At 47.0% G+C, this 21997-nt stretch overlaps 1 protein-coding gene across 3 annotated transcripts in view; it reads right to left on the bottom strand.

The window, feature by feature from the left end:
• Pxn (paxillin) overlaps positions 1 to 21997 on the bottom strand; it is a 48120-nt gene extending 26123 nt beyond the window's left edge. For all 3 annotated transcript variants that reach the window (XM_077108935.1, XM_077108933.1, XM_077108934.1), the window contains exon 1: positions 21860 to 21997. In XM_077108935.1, coding sequence (XP_076965050.1) covers positions 21860 to 21872 — 13 coding nt within the window. In that variant the 5' untranslated portion in view covers positions 21873 to 21997. The remainder of the gene's footprint in view (positions 1 to 21859) is intronic.

Raw genomic sequence — 21997 nt, 5'->3', positions numbered from 1 at the left:
TCTTTGACTATTCTCCTTCTGGAAAGGATTGTAGAAGGAGCAGAGCCTGGGGAAGGGAGCAAAGGGAGGCAGAGACCCCAGTCTGAAGCCTGCAGGTGAAACTCCTGACTGATGTGTTTGTACTTTTTAAGAAAGCTGAGTTGATCTGAAGAAACTGAGAGACTTCACGTGAAAACCAAGAATTCTGGCTTCTTTGGAGGAGCCAAAAGAGCTGGCAATACAGATGGTCCCTGACATATAGTGATTTCACTTAAAATTTTTCAACTTTCCAATGATAGGAAAGCAGTACACACTCAGCAAAAAACATACTTCAGATTTTTAATTTTGATCTCTTCCTAGGCTGGTTACATGAGGTACCATATGCTTTGGAGATGGCTGGCCAGTGACAATGAGCCACACTATGACAAGGGGGAATAACTGACACTCTACTGTGTACTGTGTTGCTAAGCAACAATGTTCAGCAGGTTATGTGTATTAAGCCTGGAATTTTTGGCCAGGCACACCTGTAATCCCTGTAACTCAGAAAGCTAAGGCAGGAGGATCACAAGTTCAAAGCCAGTCTAGGCAACTTAAGCAAGACCCTGTCTCAAAATAAAAAACATAAAAGAGCTGGGGGTATAGATCAGTGGAAGAGCACCCCTGGGTTCAATCCCCAGGACTGAAGAGAAGGGGAGTACATTTTCAACTTAAAATATTTTCAACTTATGATGCATTTATTGGGATGTAACCCCAACAGAAGTCAAGACACCCTCCACTGGTCTACTTTCCTTCAGGGTAATTATTAATAATGGCTGCCTTCTCTGGATACAGCATGAAATTTATTTCTTTTTCCTTTTTTTGCCTACTTCATCCATTCACATCACCTGCCCAGACTCAGCAGGTATATGAGTTTACAACAAAATGTAGCATGGGTTTTGTTGCTCAACAACTTAGGTTTAAGTCCCAGCTCTACCACTTGCTAGCACAACACCTCTGAGCTCTTTCCTCATCTGTTGACTGTTTATTAGCAGCCCCTTATATCATGGCAATTATGGGATTCCCAAACCTCACTCAACCCATCTGGAAGAACAAATAAGATAACAACAAGCAGGTCTGGAATATCAAAAGCATACAATTCAGATAGAGCATATTGCCTGCCTCCCCGGGCGAGGCCAGGTGACAGATGGGAGTTGAGTGTCCCACCCACAAAGCTGACATCCCTGACTGCCCCACCTGAGCAGGTATGAGAGTGCCCAGTACTAGAAGCCATGAGCAATGGCAGCAAGGGGGCTCTGAAAGGTATCAGCTGGGCAACTCAATTCTCCCACACTGCCCCAGCTCCACTTGTGAAGACATTGGGACCAGACCATTGGTGTCTGTTACAAGGAATCTGGTTAAAAACCTGAGAGGCTTTCAGGACCCAACCAAAACTTCAATCTCTCTCCCTGGCTTCAAAGTCATCTCCAAGTTCAAAGGGTCGCCAAGTGGGAGTTTCCGAGGCCCCTACGCTCAGGGTGTAGGGAGCTCAGAGTATAAGACCAACACAAAGAAAGGTACTGCTCATCTTCCCAGGAGTCTGGCCCAAAGGACAACCTCTCAGCCCCACAGCACTCCCAACAAACAGCTCCCAACAACGCAGGGTCAGCCTATGGAGAGCCATCGATATGCCTGAGTGTCAGGCATGAGGAGTACCCACCTGCACCTGGCCCGGCACTCCCGCCTTCATCTGCTGACTCAGTTTAGCTCGCCACCCCAGAGCAAAAAAATTCCCTATTCTCCTTTCTTCCCTTTCCATCTCAAAGAAGGAGAAGAGCCCCCCAGGAAAGGAGTTAAATCTTACACCAGAGGTTTGAACCTGGCATCCCTGGATGACTTTTGGGGGATCAGTGAACTACCTGAAATGACACATAAAAAATATTGTGTGTGCATACCTATTACATTGCTCTGGGAAGGGGGCTTCCTATAGTGACAGTCCAAAGGGAATGGGAATCCACAAAGGGAAACCACTGCCCTGGATCAGAGCTAACAGTGCCAGCCCTGTCCCTTGGAACTCACTGCTTGGTCCTTTCAAGTCAAGTCTGATCATCTGGGACTGAAGCTGCCTCATCTTCACTTCAATCCCAAGTGACTGGAATTTCCAGAATGGATCTGTCTGCTCAATGGCCCAGGTAGCAGGCACTCCACTCCAGCAAGTCCACCAAAGTTCAGGAAGCACAAGTCCTTCCATCCCTCTCTCTGGGGGCTGCCTCACCTTTAATGGTGGCCCCACTGATGTCCACAAACACATGTCAAGCACAGGGAAGACAAAGATACAGCGTCTGTCCCCAAGGCAGGCACACTAAATACTGGGAGACTATCAAGATAGGAAGCATAAAGGGGTCAGTGGAGGACTTGAGGGAAATGGAAGGAAGGGCTTTTCAGGCAAAGATGAGAAACAGCCAAGGAAACAGCCTAAAGAGAGGGGAGTGAAGCTCAGAGTGCAAGTCCCAGCTTGATGGAGGGCAGTTGAGGGCCCAGGGCCTGCTGGAGCCTGGACTTACAAGGACAATCCACAGAGGGCAGTCAGCAAGGGAATGCAGGACCAGGCCTGCCTTTTACATCACTCAGACAGCCAGTATGTGTAGAGAGGGAGGGAAGGGAGGGAGGCAGGGCTCAGCTGGAGGAAGACCAAGAGTTGCAATGTTCTAAATGCAACAAGGTAAAACCAATGAGACCCGGTAACTGAGTGAATGTGGAGCAAGAGGGAGGAGTACAGGATGTCTCCCACATTTGTTTCCTGCAGGAGGATAGAACAGCCACCAGATGAGACAAGGAAGACTGGAAGGGAGGAGGGCCCAGGGGAAGAAGGTCCATGGGAGGGGTCAGAGTGAGGAAGACAGCAAGGACAGAAGTCAGAGTCAGATCAAGGACAGGAAAAACCACAGGGCAACCTGAGGGGGGCCCAAAGGCCTTTCTTCACCTGGCCTGAATCTTCACCTGAATCTCTCAGGGCACCAGGAAGAGCAAATTGCAAAATGACATGGTCTTCACTCTGGTTGCCCCTCTCCTGAAAATAAGTCATTCTGCCAGCCTTGGGGAAAATTCCAGAGGATGCACCGTGTGGCCTGCTCCAGAAATGCTCAGCTACTCAGGAATGCCAGGGCTCCCACCCACCCACCGCCCCTCCCAACTACACTGAAGCCAGCCTCGGTACCTACACACAAAGCTAGCCCTATCTGACAGTCCTTCTCCAGGAAGAGAGGAGAAAGGCCAAGCATATTATCAGAGGAGCCAGGTCCTTCCTGCCACATGTGCCAACAGCCCAGGGCACAATCTCAGGCCCCAAGTTCTCATGGAAATACCCTTCAGAACTGGCTTAGGGCCCCAGTCCAGCTGAGCTGAAAGACTTTACACACTGGAGGATAAGAGATGCACCAAAGTCCTAGCCCCATCTAAACTGCCATAACAAAGGTCATTCTACGGAGGAAGCAAAGACCAATGACTATCCTTGGCTTTATGGCCCAGGCTGTTTAAATCACTTGAAAAATCCAATTAGGAAGAAGCAGGGTATGAAATCACACATGCACATATACACATATATACATGTGTGCCTCCTACCTCTAAGCCTCTCCCAAAACTACTGTCTTCTTTAGCAGGCTGAGTTCTTACTTATTCATTGAAACTCATATAGCTCAGTTTCTCTTCTGTAACACCACAATACAAAGGGCCTACTTTGCCTTCCTAAAAAAAAAAAAGAAGAAAGAAAGAAAAGAAAAGAAAGAAAGCCAAATCCCAGCTACTCAGCAGGTTAAAGTAAGAGGATTACAAGTTTGAGGCCAACCTCAGCAATTTAGCAAGGTCCCTGGCAATTTAGTGGGACTGTGTCTCAAAAAAAAAAAAGTAAGGAGGGCTCAGGATGTGGCTCAGTGGCAGAGCACTTGCCTAGCAGGTGCAAAGCCCCGGGTTTAATCCCCAGTACCGCAAAAATAAAACAGAAAAAAAGGAATGTGTTCATTTTAGGCTGGGGGGCCCAAATCTTGGTACCATTTCCTCCAGGAAGTCTTTCCTGAACCTCATTCCCCACACAGAATTTGAGGCCCTTCTCCTTTGAGTTCCCAGATCATCATGAACTTCCAAACTGGTACCAACTGTATGCCAAACTGGTAGGAACTGCCTGCCACAGCACTAACCAGTCCACCAAGGGCAGGGAGCAATGCTTGTCTTCATCTCCCAAAGCCTAGCACAGAATAGGTGCTCCATGTAATGAATAAATGAATTGATGACTGCTCCCAAGCCATCTGCTGCAGAGGTCTGCCTCCCTGCTTCAGTTCCTGCTGCCTCCTGGTCCTCCATGAGCACTCAGTACAGGCAAAGCACAAAGCAGGAGAATACCACAAACCATATGGCCTGGGTCTTCCTTCTCTTCCATCCCAGGAAATGTCCCATTTACTGTGATCTAGTTACCACCTCCCCCTCCAACCAGCACCACTCCTACTCTTAAAAAAAAAGAAAGAAAGAAAGATAAAAAGAAAAGAAAAAGAAATCAAAGGAATACTACACAAGACTTTGTGGCCAGAGTGCAGTCCCTTGTGGGCACTTAAGGTTTAAACTCGCTGTGTGGCCTGCCTGGCTTCCTTTGTGGTGGGGGAGGGGAACTATGAGGAGGGCTCAATGCATAGGAATGAGGCGATCCGAGGGAATGTGGGCACCAGGCAGAGTCAGGGGCTGGCACTGGGCAGCACCTTGGCTTGGAACTCAAGAAGGAAGAGGGGGGCATTACCAAGTGACAGGACAAGAAGGAAGAGAGAGTGGCAGCCCCAGAATCCTGGGGATGTGGTCACACCTCTCCCCATGGCAGAGGACACAGAAGACATGAGCTGGAATGTGCAGAATCTGTGAAACCTGCACTGCTGGAATGTGTTAGCAACACCCACCATGGGCTCTGCAGCCCAGAGACGCTGATAGCATCGCTGATTATCATGACTGCATCTGAACCACAAAATGTGCACAGATTAGTGAGGCTCAGGGGGGGCTCCGTGGGCAGGGAAGCTAGCCAAGGAAGAAGATACATTTTTATAAGAACTATCACAAGGGAGAAGAGGAAAAAGTAATGTCACCCCAACATTTCTGTTAATTTCTTTAGACATTTTATTGTTGCTATTCATTTATTTTTTAATTATTTATTTTAGGGTGCTGGGGATTGAACTCAGGGCCTCATATATGCTAAACACATTCTACCACAGAACTACACCCCCAGACTTTTTTTTTTTTTTTTAACTTTCTTTTCTTTCTTGCTTTGACATGAGGTCTTACTATGTTAAGTTGCCCAAGGTGGTCCCAAATTCCTGGGCTCCTACCTTAGCATCCCCAATAGTTGGGACTATAAGTGTATGCTACTGTACACAGCATACTTTAATTTCTTTAGACGTCAAAACACTCTTTGTGGCTGGGGTTGTGGCTCAGTAGTACAGCGCTTGCTTGGAACATGCAAGGGCCTGGGTTCGATCCTCAGCACCACATTAAAAAAAATAAAATAAAGGTATTGTGTCCAACTACAACTAAAAAAAAATATTAAAAAAGTCCTTTTTACAAAGGAATAAAAAAATGCAAGACAGTAAATTTGAGGATAAATATAAAAGGTAAATAAAAAGTGAGATTTGTAATACATGTAGAAGTAAAACTTATGACAACAACAATACAAAAGAGGAAGGAAAAAAGGAAATTTACTATTATGACATTCTTAAATTTTTTTTTTAAGAGAGAACTTTAATATTTATCTTTTAGTATTTGGCGTACACAACATCTTTGTTTGTATGTGGTGCTGAGGATCGAACCCAGGCCGCATGCATGCCAGGCAAGCACACTACCGCTTGAGCCACATCCCCAGCCCAATTATGACATTCTTATATGTGAAACGGTATAATACGATTTGAAGGGAGGCTGTGATAAATTAAACCTACAAAGTAAGAGCAACCACTAAAATAATTAAATAAATGAAGTAAACAGCTACATAAGCCAAGAGAGTAGGTAAAATGGAATCCTGAAAAATACCCAATGAATCCAAAAGAAGCCAGGAAAGAAGGAAAAACTACAGATGGCACAAACAGAAAACAAATGGCAAGATGGTAGACCTAGCTGGGCATGGTGGCACTCGCCTTGGGAGGTTGAGGCTGGAGGATCACAAGTTCAAAGCCAGCCTCAGCAACTTTGTGAAACCTTGTCTCAAAATAAAAAATAAAAAGGGCTGAGGATGTAGCTCAGTGGGAGAGCACCCCCGGGTTCAATCCCAAGTACTACAAAAAAATAAGTAAAAATTAAAAAAAAAACTTTTTAAATGTCAAAGTGACCTCTTGAGGAAGATGAAGGGCAGCTGCTGCAGAGCTCCAGGCTAGCCTCACCTGTTCCTGATTCTCAACTGGTTTGCCCTCATCCATGGTCAGGAAGCCCTGTCACAGCCAAGGCTTTGGAAAGCACCATGGAACCACAGGTAGCAAGTCACAGAACAGGAATTACTCTGCCAGCTTTAAGGCAAGAGCCCTGGAGAATGTGCGAGCTGAATTGATCAGAAGTGCAAAGGAAAAAGAACTTCCAAGTGAGAATCACTTGAGTGAGAGTCACCAGAAGAAAACTGTGGTAACGGTTCTAAGACACGGGATTGTTTCCAGATGAGGATCCGCAAGCAACTCACTGACACTGACGTGCGAATCCTCCCAAGATTGTTGAACAGATTATGCCCAATCTGGGTTGCTGGGTTGATCCAGGAGTCCAGGCTGAAGTCACCACTGCAGATGTGCCAATCAACTATTTTATCAAACTGAATATCAGGAAAGGAGGAAGTTAAGGAAGAAGAGATGAAGAGAAGGAAGGGAAAGGAAAGTTAAATTTAAGTGTTTTTGTTAATAACAGACCAGGTAAACTTCCAGAGAGGAATGTTATCAGACATAAAGAAGGCCGTACGTGCCTGTAATCCTAGCAACTCAGGAGGCTGATGCAAGAGGAGCACAAATCCAAGGCCAGTCTCAGCAATTTAGTGAGGCCCTAATCAAATTAGCAAGACCCTGTTTCAAAATAAAATATTTTTAAAAAATGGCTGGGGATAGGCTCAATGCACCCTGTGTCAAAAAAAAAAAAAAAAAAAAAAAAAGAATTGGAGATGAAGCTCAATGATGGAGCACTTGCCTAGCATGCGCAAGGCCCTAGGTTCAATCCCCAGGACTAAAAGAAAAAAGAGAAAGAGAATTTTCTACACAATGAACATGTATAACATTAATAATCAGTTAAAAAAAAAAAGATACTAAAAGGAATGTGAATGTAACTAGTTCTTTAAAAGACACATATTTATAACAATGTAAAAAAAGAACTTTAAAAATAATGGGGAGTTTTTCCAAAGGCCAAATGTAGGCTGGGGAAATAGCTCAGTTGGTAGAGTGCTTGCCCTGGGTTCAATCCTCAGCACCACAAACAAAGGCCAAACATTCTCTCTGATGAGTGGATGCTGATCCACAATGTGGGGCAGGGACTGTGTGTGATTGGGCAAAGAGAAGGGAGGAGAGGGGCAGGGACATGGGGCCAGGAAAGATGGTGGAATGAGATGGACATCATTAACCTAGGTACATGTATGAGGCACATACAGTGCAATGCTATATCATGCTACATAGTGTACAAGCAGAGAAATAAAAGTTGTGCTGCTTGTGTACAATGAATCAAAATGCATTCTGCTGTCATATATACCTAATTAGAATAAATAAATAAATAAATTTTTAAAATGTGGGGAGTGGGCTGGGGTTATGGCTCAGCAGTACAGCACTCAGCACATGCGAGGCCACATAAAATAAATAAATAAAGGTATTGTGTCCAACTACAACTAAAAAATAAATATTAAAAAAATAATGGGGGCTGGGGATATGGCTCAAGTGGTAGTGCGCTCGCCTGGCATGCGTGTGGCCCGGGTTCGATCCTCAGCACCACGTACGAACAAAGATGTTGTGTCTGCCAAGTACTAAAAAAAAATAAATGTTAAAAAATTCTCTCTCTCTCTCTCCCTCTCTCTCTCCCTCTCTCTCTCTCACTCTTTCTTTAAAAAAAAATAGTGGGGAGTTTTTCAAAAAAATTGAAAACTGGCATTCAAATAAGTATATAAATATTTATTGAAGCATTTTTCACAATAGCCAAGAGGTAGAACACAACCCAAATGTCCATCAACAGATGAATGAATAAACAAATTGTGATATAAATATACAATGGAATATTATTCAGCCATAAAAATGAATGAAGTATTGATGCACCCTACCACTTGGATAACCTCAAAAACATGCTCAGGGCTGGGGTTGTGGCTTAGTGATTAGCCACTTGCCTAGCATGTGTGAGGCAATAAGTTCAATCCTCAGCACCACATAAAAATAAATAAATAAAGGTATTTAAAAAAAAAAAAATTCTGAGTGAAAGAAGCCAGACTCAAGAGGACGCTTATTGTAGGATTACATTTCTATGAAATGTCCCAAACAGGCAAATCTATACTGACAGAAAGTAGAGTAATGGCTGGCAAGAGCTGAGGGAGATGAAAGGAAAAGGACTACTTAATAGGTATAGGGTCTCCTCTGAGGGTGATAAAAATGCTCTGGAACCAGACAGAGGTAGCTGCAAAAAGTGTGAATATACTAACGCCACTGAATTATAAACTTCAAAATGGTTGATTTTACACTATGTATATCTTGCCTTGGTTAAAGAAATAACAAAACAATAACAATGAAGGGTTTACACTTGATATGCATGCCAATATATTTAAAAATATATAGAAAATGGTTGGGAAAGATACACATCAAACAAACTACTAACAATAGCTACCCCCAATGTGGGAAGAAGAAAGAGATTTCACTTCTGTACTTTTCTTTCCCAGCAACTTGTAATTTTTAACCTAAATGACATGAGAGCAGTACAGTGGCTCATGCCCATGATCCCAGCAACTCTGGAGGCTGAGGCAGGAGGATTCCAAATTCAAAGTCAGCCTTAGCCACTCTGCGAAACCCTGTACCAAAATTTAAAAAATTAAAGGGCTGGGAATGTGGCCCAGTGGTTAAATCCCTCTGGGTTCAACCCCCCAGTACCAAAAAAAAAAAAAAAAAAAAAAGACATGAGAAAGGTAATGGGGGTACTGAGATGCTGAGTTCTAGAGAGAACCCCAAACATTTCAGAAAAGGAAGAAAGCCCAGGCCTGATCTGCAACCAAGTATCCCAACCAAGCACTTTCTCCCTGATCCCAAAATATATCCATCTGTAAAACAAGAGGTTGAACTTGACAAGTGCTTTTCAAAGTTCTTACATTTTTATTTAAAGCCACGAAAAGCCCTTTTGCAACTGTAGTCTTAGATGGAAGCCCAAAATGAAAACAGACCAGAAAAGAAGTGAGCAGAGCGCTGACAGAGAAGGTGATGGCCCAAGACCCCCAGTCACAGGAATGAATGGCGCCATAGGCTCCTCCCAGTTTTGAAGGCACAGAAAGGTCGTGTTGACTGATCCAACCAACAGAATATTCAAAGAAAAGTCTCACAGTCAGTCAAAACAGAGAGGGGAGGAAGGACAGAGCCAGGACAATGTCCAAAGGAGCTGTCAACGATGTCTTCAATATCCAGCCACCAGCAAACCACGCGTCCCCTAGAGGGTAGGTGGGCAGTGACACCCTGACCCCATGCTTTCTTTGCCCGAGGTCAGGCAAAGAGCAGATGTCTCCTGGTCAGTGTTCCTGCCGCTCCAGGGGCACAAACAGGATGTTTGGAAACAGATGACCACAAGTGACCACAGGCAGCCATGACAACAACCTCTAGGTAACGCTCCGCTTTTTCTCTGACTTGTTTCTGGCTTGTTTCTGGCTTGACTGTCTCGGCAAACCAAGCAAAATGACTACACGTGCTGACTTCCAAGAGAGGGAAGGGGTGGGAATTCTTGGAAAGTTCAGGGGAAGAAGCCATCTGAGGTGGTGAGGCAGAGAGAAGAAAAGGCTACAGCTATCCAACAGCTACCTCCCCACAAAGACACAGCTGATTCTGAGGGTGAAGAAACCACAGATCTACTCTTGGGGACAGAGAACTCTCCAAGACAGGCAGAGTGAGACCAAGCAAGCTCAGGAGGGCAGCCGAGGTGGGTCTCTGAGGAACAAATACAGTGTTCCAGGCTTCATGGCTGCTCCTTCACACCCACCCCCAGAAGCCAGCCCAACCCACTGTCCCGACGAAGTACATGAGAGACAAGAAATCACTCTAGCTGGCCAGTGGAGCCAGGAATCCACAGGGGACACGAAGTCCAGAGGAAACCAAGTGCAGGCCACTGGACACTCCCATTCCCACCTAAGGAAGAGGAATGCTCCTGGAAACGGAGACAGGAAAAGGCTGGCCAGCATTCTCGGAGCCAAGCCAAACCCTCAGAGAAGCCAGGGAGACCCACCTGCTCTAAAGGGCAGTGAGTCTCCAGGCCAGCTTCTATCTAATGGCTGTGCTTGCTCACTAGACACCTGCCACAGTTCACAGAAAACCAAACTCCATTTTTCTATAACACTAGGAGCCTCAGTGGCCAGCTCACCCTGGGAGGCTTTAAGGATGTCACAGGATGTCCTAAGAGTGCTAGGAGAAGCCCGGGGCTGATATGAAAGAAGATCCCCAAGCAGCTCACAGTGATAGCTCTCAAGTATTAGCATTAGATGAGCAATCAGTATCAACCAAGCCGCTAAACAACCTCCTCCCCCTACCACTTCCTCCTCAAAGCCACCAAAGAGGCTCCGGGGAAATGAAATGTCACAAAACCCAAACCTAACCTAATACCACCAGCACCCGGGTTAGACCATTTCACCTTCAGATCAGAGCCCCAAATATTCTCTAACCCACAGGGCCACAAAGTGTCCTATTACATTGTTTCAGAAAATAACCAAAGTCAAATTCCTGCCCTAAGCAGTGGAATGGCCAAGCACACACACACATGCATTAAAGGACCACCCCCAAGGCACAAAAAACAGGGCCCCAGACATATGAAGTGGAAGTTTGAATAATGGGGGTGACACTGAAAGCTGAACCCACGGAGTAGTGAGTATCTAGATGATTCCAAAAACAAATGCTAATCATTACCATGTATGGAGCACTCTGAAAGTATTTCAGGAAATGCACCCGTTTCATAGATGAGGGGACCAAGGTCCAGAGTGTAAAGTGACCTGCTGAGGTCACACAGAGAGCAAGTGGCAGCATCCATACTGACCAAGGTATGGCTGATAGCAGAGCCTGGGTTCTGCCTGTGGCATCAGGCTGCCTCCCCACTGGGCATTAGGAGGATTTTCCCCTCAGATTCTCCAGAGGAGGAAGCGGTTTGCTGGAAGTTTGGAATTACAATGGGTGTCCTCACTTCATACCCATTTAATCATCAACCACCATCAAATATTTATCAAGCAACACAGAGAGAACAGAGCAGTACTTGGTGGTTAGGAATAGTTGAAAGGAGGTTAAGATTCCTGTCCTCAAGGAGCTTACAGGGCAGAGGGGACACAAAGGAAGCCCACTTCACAGAGGTCTGTCAAGCTATATCTACAGGAGAGGATCAACCCATTGGCTGGTCTCACTCAGGAAAGAAAAGCCTTCAGAAAAAAGGTGGTGGGGGGCTGGAGTTGTGGCTTGGTGGTAGAGCACTTGCCTAGCATGTGTGAGGCCCTGGGTTCAATTCTCAGCACCACATATAAATAAATGAATAAAATAAAGGTCCATCAACATCTAAAAAAAATATTAAAAAAAAAGAAAGAAAGAAAAAAGGTGGTTTCATGGGTGGGGCTGAGGCTCAGTGGTAGAGCGCTTGTCTAGCATGTGCTGGGTTCAATTCTCAGCACATCGAAAAATAAATAAATAAAATAAAGTCATTGTGTCTAACTACAGCTAAAAATATTTTTTTTTTTTTTTTTAAAAAAAGGTGGTTTCAGGGCTAGGAGTAAAGCTCAGTTGGTAGAGTGCTTGTCTTAGAAACATAAGGCCCTGGGTTCAATCCCCAGCACCAATTAAAAAAAAAAAAAAAAAAAGGTAGTTTCACCAAGTTTTTAAGGAAAGATGACATGAGTAGACAGAAGAGGGGAAGAATTCTAGTTTCTGCCCCTTGGACAAATATCCAGCACTCAAGCTCTACGCTTGGTATGGCCAGAAGTCAAATCTGAGTGAAGAGAATACAGTTCAAGAAACCCCTAGATTTGGTAGCTGTGTTTATTTTAAATTTGGGGCGGGGGGGGGGAAGAACCCTCCCAAAGCAGGGCCAGGTAGGCATATGTAGGAGGGGAGTTGGGTCCAGAAAGAGACAAACAGGAGGGCTGGGGCTAAGGAGGGTCAACCAGTGGTATAACAGGGATGTGCGTCCAGTGTAGCCAAGCCAGATTTTTCAAAATAAATGATATATATTTTGAGATGTGATCTCCTATTGCTCTAAATATTGGCAACTGATTAGGAATATTTTAAATACCAGGAAGGCCAAACACAGGTCTTCGGATCAAATCCAACCTGAGTTTCCTATCTCTGTCACAGGGTTTCCAGTATGAAAAACAAAAAGAAACTGGGTCTGGTGCCAAACGACCTAGGTTCAAATTCTTGCATCATTTCTGTGTTGATAATGATGGGTGTGTCCCCTTCCCCTAACTCCTCTGAGCTTCAGTTTAGCTTCCTCATTTGTAAAAAACTGCCACCTACCTTAAAGATTATGATTAAGTACATGAAAGTGCTCCCTCAACCTTAAAGGGACACATACATGTCACCATTTAATACAGGCCAGAAGGAGAGAGGGGGCCATGATGGCGATATCAGACAATAGATGAGGCCTCCAAGAGAGTAGAAAGGAAATGAGTTGGGTCCATGCTGACGAGCAGAACGGAAGAATCTAGACAATAGAAGCCACGTCAGGGGTGGAAATAGAAATTTGGGAGTTGGCGGTACACAGTTATAAAAGAGGTCATGCAAGTAGATAATCGGACTTAGATACCTGGGGAAAAACAGGAGTCCAGAGAAATCAGAACCACCCACACAAAGATATCAGGGAAGCATCAATTAAAAAAAAAAATGTGGAAAGGGAAAAAAAATCAGAAAAGAAAATAGGAAAAGAAGGCAGAAAAGTTCTGTGGAGAAAGTTAAAGGGAGGGGAAAATACGGCCACTAAAGAGTGAGATGTGTGTCAGAAAGTGTGGAAGAATGGGCCAGGCTGTGTTGAAAATAGAAAAAGTAGTGAAGTAAAGAAGTGAGGAAGGAAGAAAGATAAAAAGAAGAAACCAGAAGAACAAGGGGGTCCAGGCAGGACCTTCAGATAGAAACCAGGAGGTCGCATAGGCCACAGACAGTTACACTGATGGCAGATGGGTGGGGGAGAGAAGGGAATATGGCGGTGGGGTAAAAAGTGAGTGAGCAGGGCTGGGGATGTGGCTCAAGTGGTAGCGCGCTCCCCTGGCATGCGTGCGGCCGGGGTTGGATCCTCAGCACCATGTACAAACAAAGATATTGTGTCCACCAAGTACTAAAAAAAAAAAAGTTAAAAAATTCTCTCTCTCTCTCTCTCTCTCTCTCTCCCTCTCTTTCTCACTCTTTCTTTAAAAAAAAAAAAAAAAGTGAGTGAGCAAAGAGAGGGTCCCACTAGTGTGTGTGAAGCACCTCCGTGCTCCTCACTCCCTCGGCCTCCCAGCGTCCCAGAAGGCAGGCACTGGGCCCAGTTTACAGCCTACTTCCAATATGGTTTAGGTTTTGTTGGAAGAGGCCAAAGTCTCCATGGCACATTCAAAAGACACACGGGGGCTGGGGATTGAAGCTTGGTGCGAGAGCGCATGCCTTACACGTGCAAGGCCTTGGGTTCCATCCCCAGCAACACACACACACACACACACACGCACGCACGCACGCACGCACGCACGCCCAAATGAAATCAAGGAGCCTGAAGCTCCTTGAGCTGCACTAGAAAGGACTCCCCGGAGGCTTCTGCCCACCTTGCTCAGCTCACCCAGCGACCTACAATTCAAAACAGCTGAAAATGTGTGCCCTGCGCTCCCCAACAAGAAAACAGAACAGAACATGGCTGTTTCTGCCAAGCGAGTTCTGAATAAGCTGCATTCCATTTCATTAAAACAATTACCTGAGCCCCAGCCAAGAATTACATAAAGCTTCCTCCCAGCACCTCCCCTCCCCCCATAAAACACACATCATGCTGCTCTTCACATAGGCTGAGTAAGGCCCTGATACATGCTCCCAGACCCCATGATTCCCCCCAGGTGTCCAGCCTCTGTCTGCATCCTTCCAGGCTGACAAATGTGGGGCTCACAGAAGACCTTCCCATAAAGCACTCCTCTCCCAAGGGCCTGCTGGCAGCCCAAAATGTTTCTAGTAAGCACCAGGCCCTCAGTTCTGCCTTTGAGCCTTGGGAGCCACTGGTGCCAGACTCCAACTATTTCCCTAAAACAGATGGGAGGCCCAAGTGGCCAGTTTTGAGTCAACTCAAACTAGAAAAGAGGGATGCAGGGAGTGGAGATTCCAGGAGAGCGAGCCTGAAGGCTAGAGAACTGGATGGGCCAGATCTGAGCTGCAAGCAAGAGTCCGCTGCCCACAGGCTAGTGGTGTTCCTCCGACAGAGATAAGAGATTCATGATGTGAAGCAAAAGGCATCTTCTCTCCTCCCCCAGGGCTCCAGCTGCCCAAAAGCTGTTTGTGCATTTGTAAAGGCTTCCAGTGCATCCCACCAGCCCAAACAATACCTTCCAACTCCAACCCAAAATCGGCATCTCTCTTGCCCTGACACTGGTCTGATTAATGTCACTATACTCAAAGTAACTACTGAACTGACTCCACACCAAATGAAATGTACTGTCTCTCTGGTCCTATCATTTTTTCTGCATAGGTCACAGCACTGTGCACCCACCTCTCCAGCTGACAGTCAGTAGTCACTGTCACTTGAGGCCTCTCTGGCCCCAGTTTCAGCTCACTGTTCTGTTGACCACCTGTGCAGTAACAGGAAGCTAAGAGTCACTCCAGCCAACCACAGGAGGACACAGGCCAGCCCTCTGGGCCCAGCAACGCAGAGCCCACCATGGAAAAGCAGGATTTATTACTTTTTTCAATGACTTTTTATCAGGAAAATGTCTAAACATACAGAGAAGTTGAAAACTATTACAAAGAACACCCTTGTACTTTCTGCTTAGATTCCACAACACTTTGCCATCTTGTGTAAATCTCTCTATACACACACACAACTCATCCTCCATATTCACAGGTTCTACATCTGGAGACTCAACCTATAGAGCACTAAAAATACTCAGGGGTGGGGGCGATTGCATCTGAACTGAACACATACATTTTTCCCCTTGTCATTATTCCCTAAACAATACAGTATAACAACTAATGACATAGCATTTACATTTATATCTAGAGATGATTCAAAGTGGACAGGCACCATGGCACATATCTCTAATCCAAGCAACTCTGGAGGCTGAGGCAGGAGAAACCCAAGTTTCAGGCCAACCTCAGCAATGAAAAGAACTGGGGTTCAATCCCCACTTCCAAAAAAAGAGAAAGGAAGTATATAGAGGATGTGCATAGGTAATATGTAAATACTATGACATTTTATATAAGAGACTTGAGCATCCAAGGATTTTGGTATATGAGGGGGGTCCTGGAACTGATCCCCTGCAGATACCAAGGGATGCCTGTATGTATGTGTGTGCACATGTGAGCATGTATTTTTTTGTTTTTACTACGTTACTTAAAACTATGTTGCAGACAACCTGACATTTCACGCTTAAATACTTTAGCACGTACCTAACAATATTCTCCCATAAAACCACAATACCACAATCACACAAGAAATAAGCATTAAAAAACCATCTTTAGGGGCTGGGGATGTGGCTCAAGCGGTAGCGCGCTCGCCTGGCATGCGTGCGGCCCGGGTTCAATCCTCAGCACCACATACAAACAAAGATGTTGTATCTGCCGATAACTAAAAAATAAATATTAAAAATTCTCTCTCTCTCTCTCCTCTCTCACTCTCTCTTAAAAAAAAAAAAAAAAGACCATCTTTAAGGGAAGACTTGTCACTGAGGCTCTGCTAGGCCTGGCCAACCACACATTCTGCCTGCCATTGGCCCAGCATCCAAGGCCTCCCTGGAGAGGGCAGCTCTGAGCCCCACTGGTTGGGCAATCAGTTAGTTAGCTGGAAGATTTACCAGGATAAGAATGCACACTGAGGCCAGATGTGAGATAGTGATTGGAGGCTTCAGGAGGAGACAAACCTGACCTCCCATTTTAGTAAGTTGCTTTTTCAACATTCCTGAGAAAACTCAATTTCCTAATTCTTCTCCTCCCTCCTTCCCTCCCACAAGACATCCTCCATTCTCCATCCTGACATGTTCAACATCTTCCTCTGCTAGAAACAGGATATGATGGCTCCAAGCAGCAGTGAATGTATGTACATCTGAACAAAGGCAAAGAGAGTATCTGTGTGGGAGAAGCAGGAAGGGGGGGGTGGGGGACAAGAAGACTTCTGATTCCCAACCAGAAGTGGTGGGCGAGGGGTCTAAGAAGAGTGACCCAGCCTCTCCCAGTAGCTGTGCTTTAAGCCCATAGCTGTGTCTCAAGGGTGAGAGGTGCCTGGACAGGTGGCCTGTGATGGCAGAATGGGGTCCTACCCTAATCAGGAGACTACCACCAGCACCCTCTGTCCCATCCTGAGCGTGGTGTCCCCAAGAAAGGACAAAGGAGAGGGAGGATACCACAGATAACAGGAGGATAGAAGTGGGGAGACTGAACAGAGAATGAGGAGTATGAGAAACAGAAAAGATTTTTGGTGTCCCAAAAATGGAAAGCAATCAAAGATTAAATATGGTAGCAGGAACAGAATTATAAAGAATAGTTGGTTATAAGTTTGATTCTGCAGACAAGCTGAATTCAAATCCTAGCCCTGCCTCTCACTAGAACTTGGGCAGGTAGGCTTCCCTCCCAGCTCCTTAGTTTCCTCCTCTGTAAAATGAGTACTACTGTCACTACTAATACTAAAATTAACAGAACCTGCCCCATACAACTGACATGATTCAATGTGACAGTGCATGTAAGGTCCCCAGCACAGTGCCTACACATAATAAGTACTAAATAAAATTTTTGGAAGCTCGCTTTCTCTCTTTCTAACCCCCTCTCCCTCTTCCTCCTCCCCCTTTCCCCCCTCCCTCTCTCTCTGCTTCCTGGTTGTCATGAGCTGAGAAGCTTCCATCTGCCATGCCCTTGTACCATGATATTCTGCCTCACCTCAAGTCCAGAGCAATGGAAAGTGCCAATCACAGACAGAGACCTCTGAAACAGTGAAACAAAATAAATCTTTCTTCCTCTAAAAAAATGTATAGAAAAGAGTTCTTCTGTAAACACTGTAAAAAAAGAAAAGTATAAAGCTGGGCATAGTAGTACACACCCATAATCCCAACTGCTCAGAAGGCTGAAGCAGGAAGATGGCAAGTTCAAAGCCAGCCTGGGCAACTTAGACACTATCTCAAAATAAAAAGGGTTGGAGATGTAGCTCAGCAGTAGAGCACCCCTGGGTTCAATCCTGAGGACGAGGAAGGAAAGGAAAGCAAAAGAAAAGAAAGAAATGGAAAGGATGGGTCAGGCACAGGGTATACACCTATAATCCCAACACTCAGGAAGCTGAGGCCAGAAAATTACTTGAGTCCAGGAGTTCAAAACCAGCAAAATAGCAAGACTCCAACTCAAAAAATAAAAGTATTCCATAGATATTTATTTTATTAATGAAAGCACTAAGATTAGGACAACCCAGGGAAAGGCTCGTATGAAGCTGGGAAGATGTCTTTCAACATCTCTGGCCTAGGAACATGGTAAAGACCAGAGAGAAGATTCAAAGGCCAAAAACTATGTGCTTTGAATAAATGAGCCTCAGCTGTAACTCTGGCCCTCCATGAGGCCCTCTGGTCAAGGATCCACCTAACCTGTCTAATTCATGGCCATCACTAGGGAACAGAAAAAGGAATACTGAGATATTCCCTCAGAAGACCTTGACCCCATACTAATGGAGCTGAGGCCCCCTAGGGCACTAACCTCTCCACTCCATATCTGAAAGGGCACCTGCTTAAGAATCAAACACACCAGGGTTTGAATCCCAGCTTGGTCTCTCACTAGCATCCAGCTGAGGAAGCACCCACCAGGAGGGTACCATCACTCCACAAGCAAATGCTGCCTCTGCCACAGGCCAAGCAGCTGGGTGCCCTGACCCTGGCCTAACACACAGAGGCATCACAGATGGGCAAGTCCAAAGTACAGACTTTCCATGGAAACAGGGAGGTTCCAAAGCCCGGAATGCCCTGGGCAACTCCCCTGCCCCCCTAGCACTGCCCCCCAGGACAATGAGGCACTGTTTTCCAAAGGGTCAAGACTGCTGAGAAGCTGAGAGAAGACATGTCCAGATTCCAGCAGCAACGGGGCACTGCCAACAGCTGGCTGTGTCGTCGTCGCCCCCCCCCACCCCCCACCCCCGTGAATGGGAAGGCAAAACTATCAAGTCCTGAACTGGACCCACCCTTTGCCATACATGCCATTTCCTAGGGATGCCCACAGGGCAGAAATTTTCAAGATAACTACTGAGCAGTCAGTAGGCCTTGTGGCTCATCCCCTGGCTGGTCACTGGCACCTACTGCCTTATGATTAAGATTACCAGATCTGGAACTGGATCAGCCTGGATTCAAACCCCTGCTCCACCACTGAACTTCCCTGAGCTCAGGTTTCTGCATTTGGAAAACAGAGATAAAGCACCTCCCTCTTGCACAGTTGTAACAGACCTTGAAAAGTTCTAAGTATGTTGCCTTTCTCCCATAGAGCACACATGATCATGGTTAGGCCACAGCAGGGGTCACACACTGCCCCCCCTCTCCCCGTACATTAGGAATGAGAACAAGGTGGGAGAGAGGAGTTGGGGCAGAAAACATAATCAGAGCACATCGCAGTGTTGTGGGAACTCTGTCCAGGAAACTTCGGCCAGACCCGAACAGAGTGAACTCCCAGCCAAACCAGCATCTAAACAGTAATGAGAAAAGCCACCAAGCAGCCACCCAGCAGCCCGAAGTGGAGAGAACACACAGAGAAGGGCAGGACATACTGTGTTTATGTTTTTCTGCCCAAAGAGCTATAAATTTGTAACTTATTAAACAGCACATGGTGATTCTGTCACCAGCCACTATGGGGAGGGGAAGAGTTCTCCATTTTTTTTTAAGACCAGAAAACAAAGTCACAAAGGGGGCTGTGCTCCCTGTAACCCTGCCACAGGACAGACCAATGTAAACTCTCACCTGTGTTAAGGACCAAGAGACTTACAGCTGGGAGCACTCTCAGAAGCAAAATAAAAACAAGAGGCCTGTCCTTTGTGTCCACCCTAACTAAAGAAAACAGCTGACAGGCAGTGTCCCCAGCAACCATCCAGACAGCTGATGGGGCCTAGGCTCAGAGGCAAATTCCTCTCCCCTCCTGCACACCCCATTCCTCCCACCCCAGGCTCCAAGTCAGCCAGGCGTGGCTGGCCCCCTGGGAACACAGGCCAAGGAAGTCTGACAGCCCAGATCCAAGCAACTGGAGAGTCTGGTGGACAGGGGGAAGGGGGAGCAGCGCAGAAATCACAGGTGGCAGCCGCTGCCCACTGCAACCCCTCTTCAAGGGCCTGCTTGCCCCCGCCCCAAATGTTTCTTGGTACACAAGAGCTGTAGATCAAGGAGCTAAGGAAGGGACTTCCACTCCTGTTTTTGCCATTTCATGACTGTGTAACCTGAGGTGGGAGAATCGGCCTTTGTCCCAATTTTTTCTATTTGTAAAGACAGGTAATCATGATGGTAATGGCCTCAGAGAGATCTCCCAAAAAGATTGTGAGGATGGGACAAATCCAGGTATAGAGAAGTACTCCATAAATAGCAAGTTTCAATTCCTACAATCCTCTATGCCAGTACACTCTCTTTCTTTCAGAAACTAACTCAGTTTCCTGGCCCTAAATGGAAGACCGTCAGAAGACAGGAATTCCGGACTTTGTGAACTCTACAAAGACTTTCTCAGTCCTTCAAACAGCTAGGGGACTATTCAGAAGCAACAGAACCCCACCAGCATGTTAGAAACTGTAACTCTGCTCCCTAGTTCCCACTGTGAAAGCAATAAGACTTTCAGATCCTGATTCAAAGCACATCCCCAGCCTCCATTCAGCTTAGTTATTTTTTTTTTTATTTTTTATTTTTTTATTTTTTAGTTATCGGCGGACACAACATCCCCGTTTGCATGTGGTGCTGAGGATCGAACCCGGGCCGCACGCATGCCAGGCGAGCGCGCTACCACTTGAGCCACATCCCCAGCCCAGCTTAGTTATTTTTATGTGAACAAAAATACCTGCCTGGAATCCATGCCAATATGATCCAATGTACATGAGTACATTGGAAAAATGGGTGCCAACCCTGACCCAAAAGCAGAACTATGTTTGGCAACCATTGCACTCTGCAAAACAGGCAGGACCCTACACCTCCCTCAGCTCCAGGACCTCTCAGGGGATCCCTGACCCCGCAAGGAAGCTACAGGGAAACAGTCCAGTCCAATGCATACAAATAGCAAGTCTTAACTTAGTGCCCTGTGCTGCGTGGGAAAGCCCCATCAGTCCTGTCTGATGAATCTGCTCCTCAGAGCTTGGGACAGAAGAGGCATCAGTGGTCACACAAGCCACCCACAGTCCAGAGAGGAAAGACAAGGATCCTACAGAGAAGAAACCTTCCCCCCGCCTCACCTCTGCATCTCCGAAGGGAGAGACAGACATTGAATCTTCCTGTCTGGGATTCATGCCGCTCAAGGCTTTCCTAGAACCCTGGCACCAACTCCCTTGGGTTTACAGTTGGCTTCCAGGAGATACTTTCTTTCCCCTGTCCTAATCAAGACTGGGCTGAAAAGAGCAACCTCAGATCTCCAATAACATGAAAACAGTAAAACTCTGTTCTGGGCGTCCTGTCCTCCTTACCTGCATAGCTCCAGCAGCACCTGATGCTAGGAGTGGGGGACCCTGCCAGCCAGGACACCTTCGGGATGGTACACCTTGCGACCCACTTCCCACCTCATTCCTCTGGCATTTCACCAGGGCCTGGGGAGGGGTCATGACTCCCCATCTTGCCCCTCTAAGGTGGGGCGATCTGTGATTGGACAGCTGGTCCCTACAGGGAAATGGACCACTACTGGATCCATGAAACCTTGTGACCAGACTGAGGTGGGGGCTTAGTGGTTAGGAGAGTAGACTGGGAAACTTGTCATTGCATTGGGGGTGTGTTCATGCATTGCTCATCTCTAGTTGATGAATCCGACTTGTACAATGAAACTGGTGGGCTCGGAGGGACTATGCCTGAAGCTGGGGACGGCCCTGGAAGGAGTGAAAGCGGATCCCAGAAATGCGAGACCAGCCAATGACATTGGGCAGCTGCCCCTAGGGATGGGCAGTGGATACCTGCGGTGGGGGTGGGGAGCAGTCTGCGTAGTGAGGGTCCCGCACCTGAGAAGGCAGCCTGGCCCAGGGAGCGGGTCCCCTGCCTGAGGAGGACCGAGTGGGTCCCCGCGGGGTGAGCTGGTACCTGGGTCGGAGCTGGGACATGGGGACGGGTCGCCGAGATTGGGGGTCCGGGGATGGGCCGTCCCCAGGTGAGGGGCGACTGCTGAGAGGACCCCGGTGGGATTGGCCTGGCCCAGGACTCAGGCCCAGCTCGGGATCCGACCTCGCGGAACCCCGGCCAGCAGGGACTGGAGCCAGGTGTGGGCCGCCGGGGGGTGGGATTCCGCGGCCCCTGCGGCTCGCTCGCGCCCGCCGGGCCCCGGGCCGCGCGCCCTTCGCTGCTTGTTCCCGCGGCCTCCCGCTCACTCACCGAGGTCGTCCATGGCGGGGCAGCCAGGGCCGGGAGCCGGCTCCGCGTCGCGCTCTCTGCCCGTCCCGGGGCTGCTCCTCTCCGCCCGGCAACTTTTCCGCCGCCAGCGTTGGCCCGGAACGGAACGCGCCGCCGCCG

Source organism: Callospermophilus lateralis, chromosome 1 (genome assembly GCF_048772815.1).
Source record: "Callospermophilus lateralis isolate mCalLat2 chromosome 1, mCalLat2.hap1, whole genome shotgun sequence".
NCBI lineage: Eukaryota > Metazoa > Chordata > Mammalia > Rodentia > Sciuridae > Callospermophilus > Callospermophilus lateralis.
The sequence above is the reverse complement of the archived record's forward strand: the minus strand, read 5'-3'. Positions and strand labels throughout refer to the sequence as shown.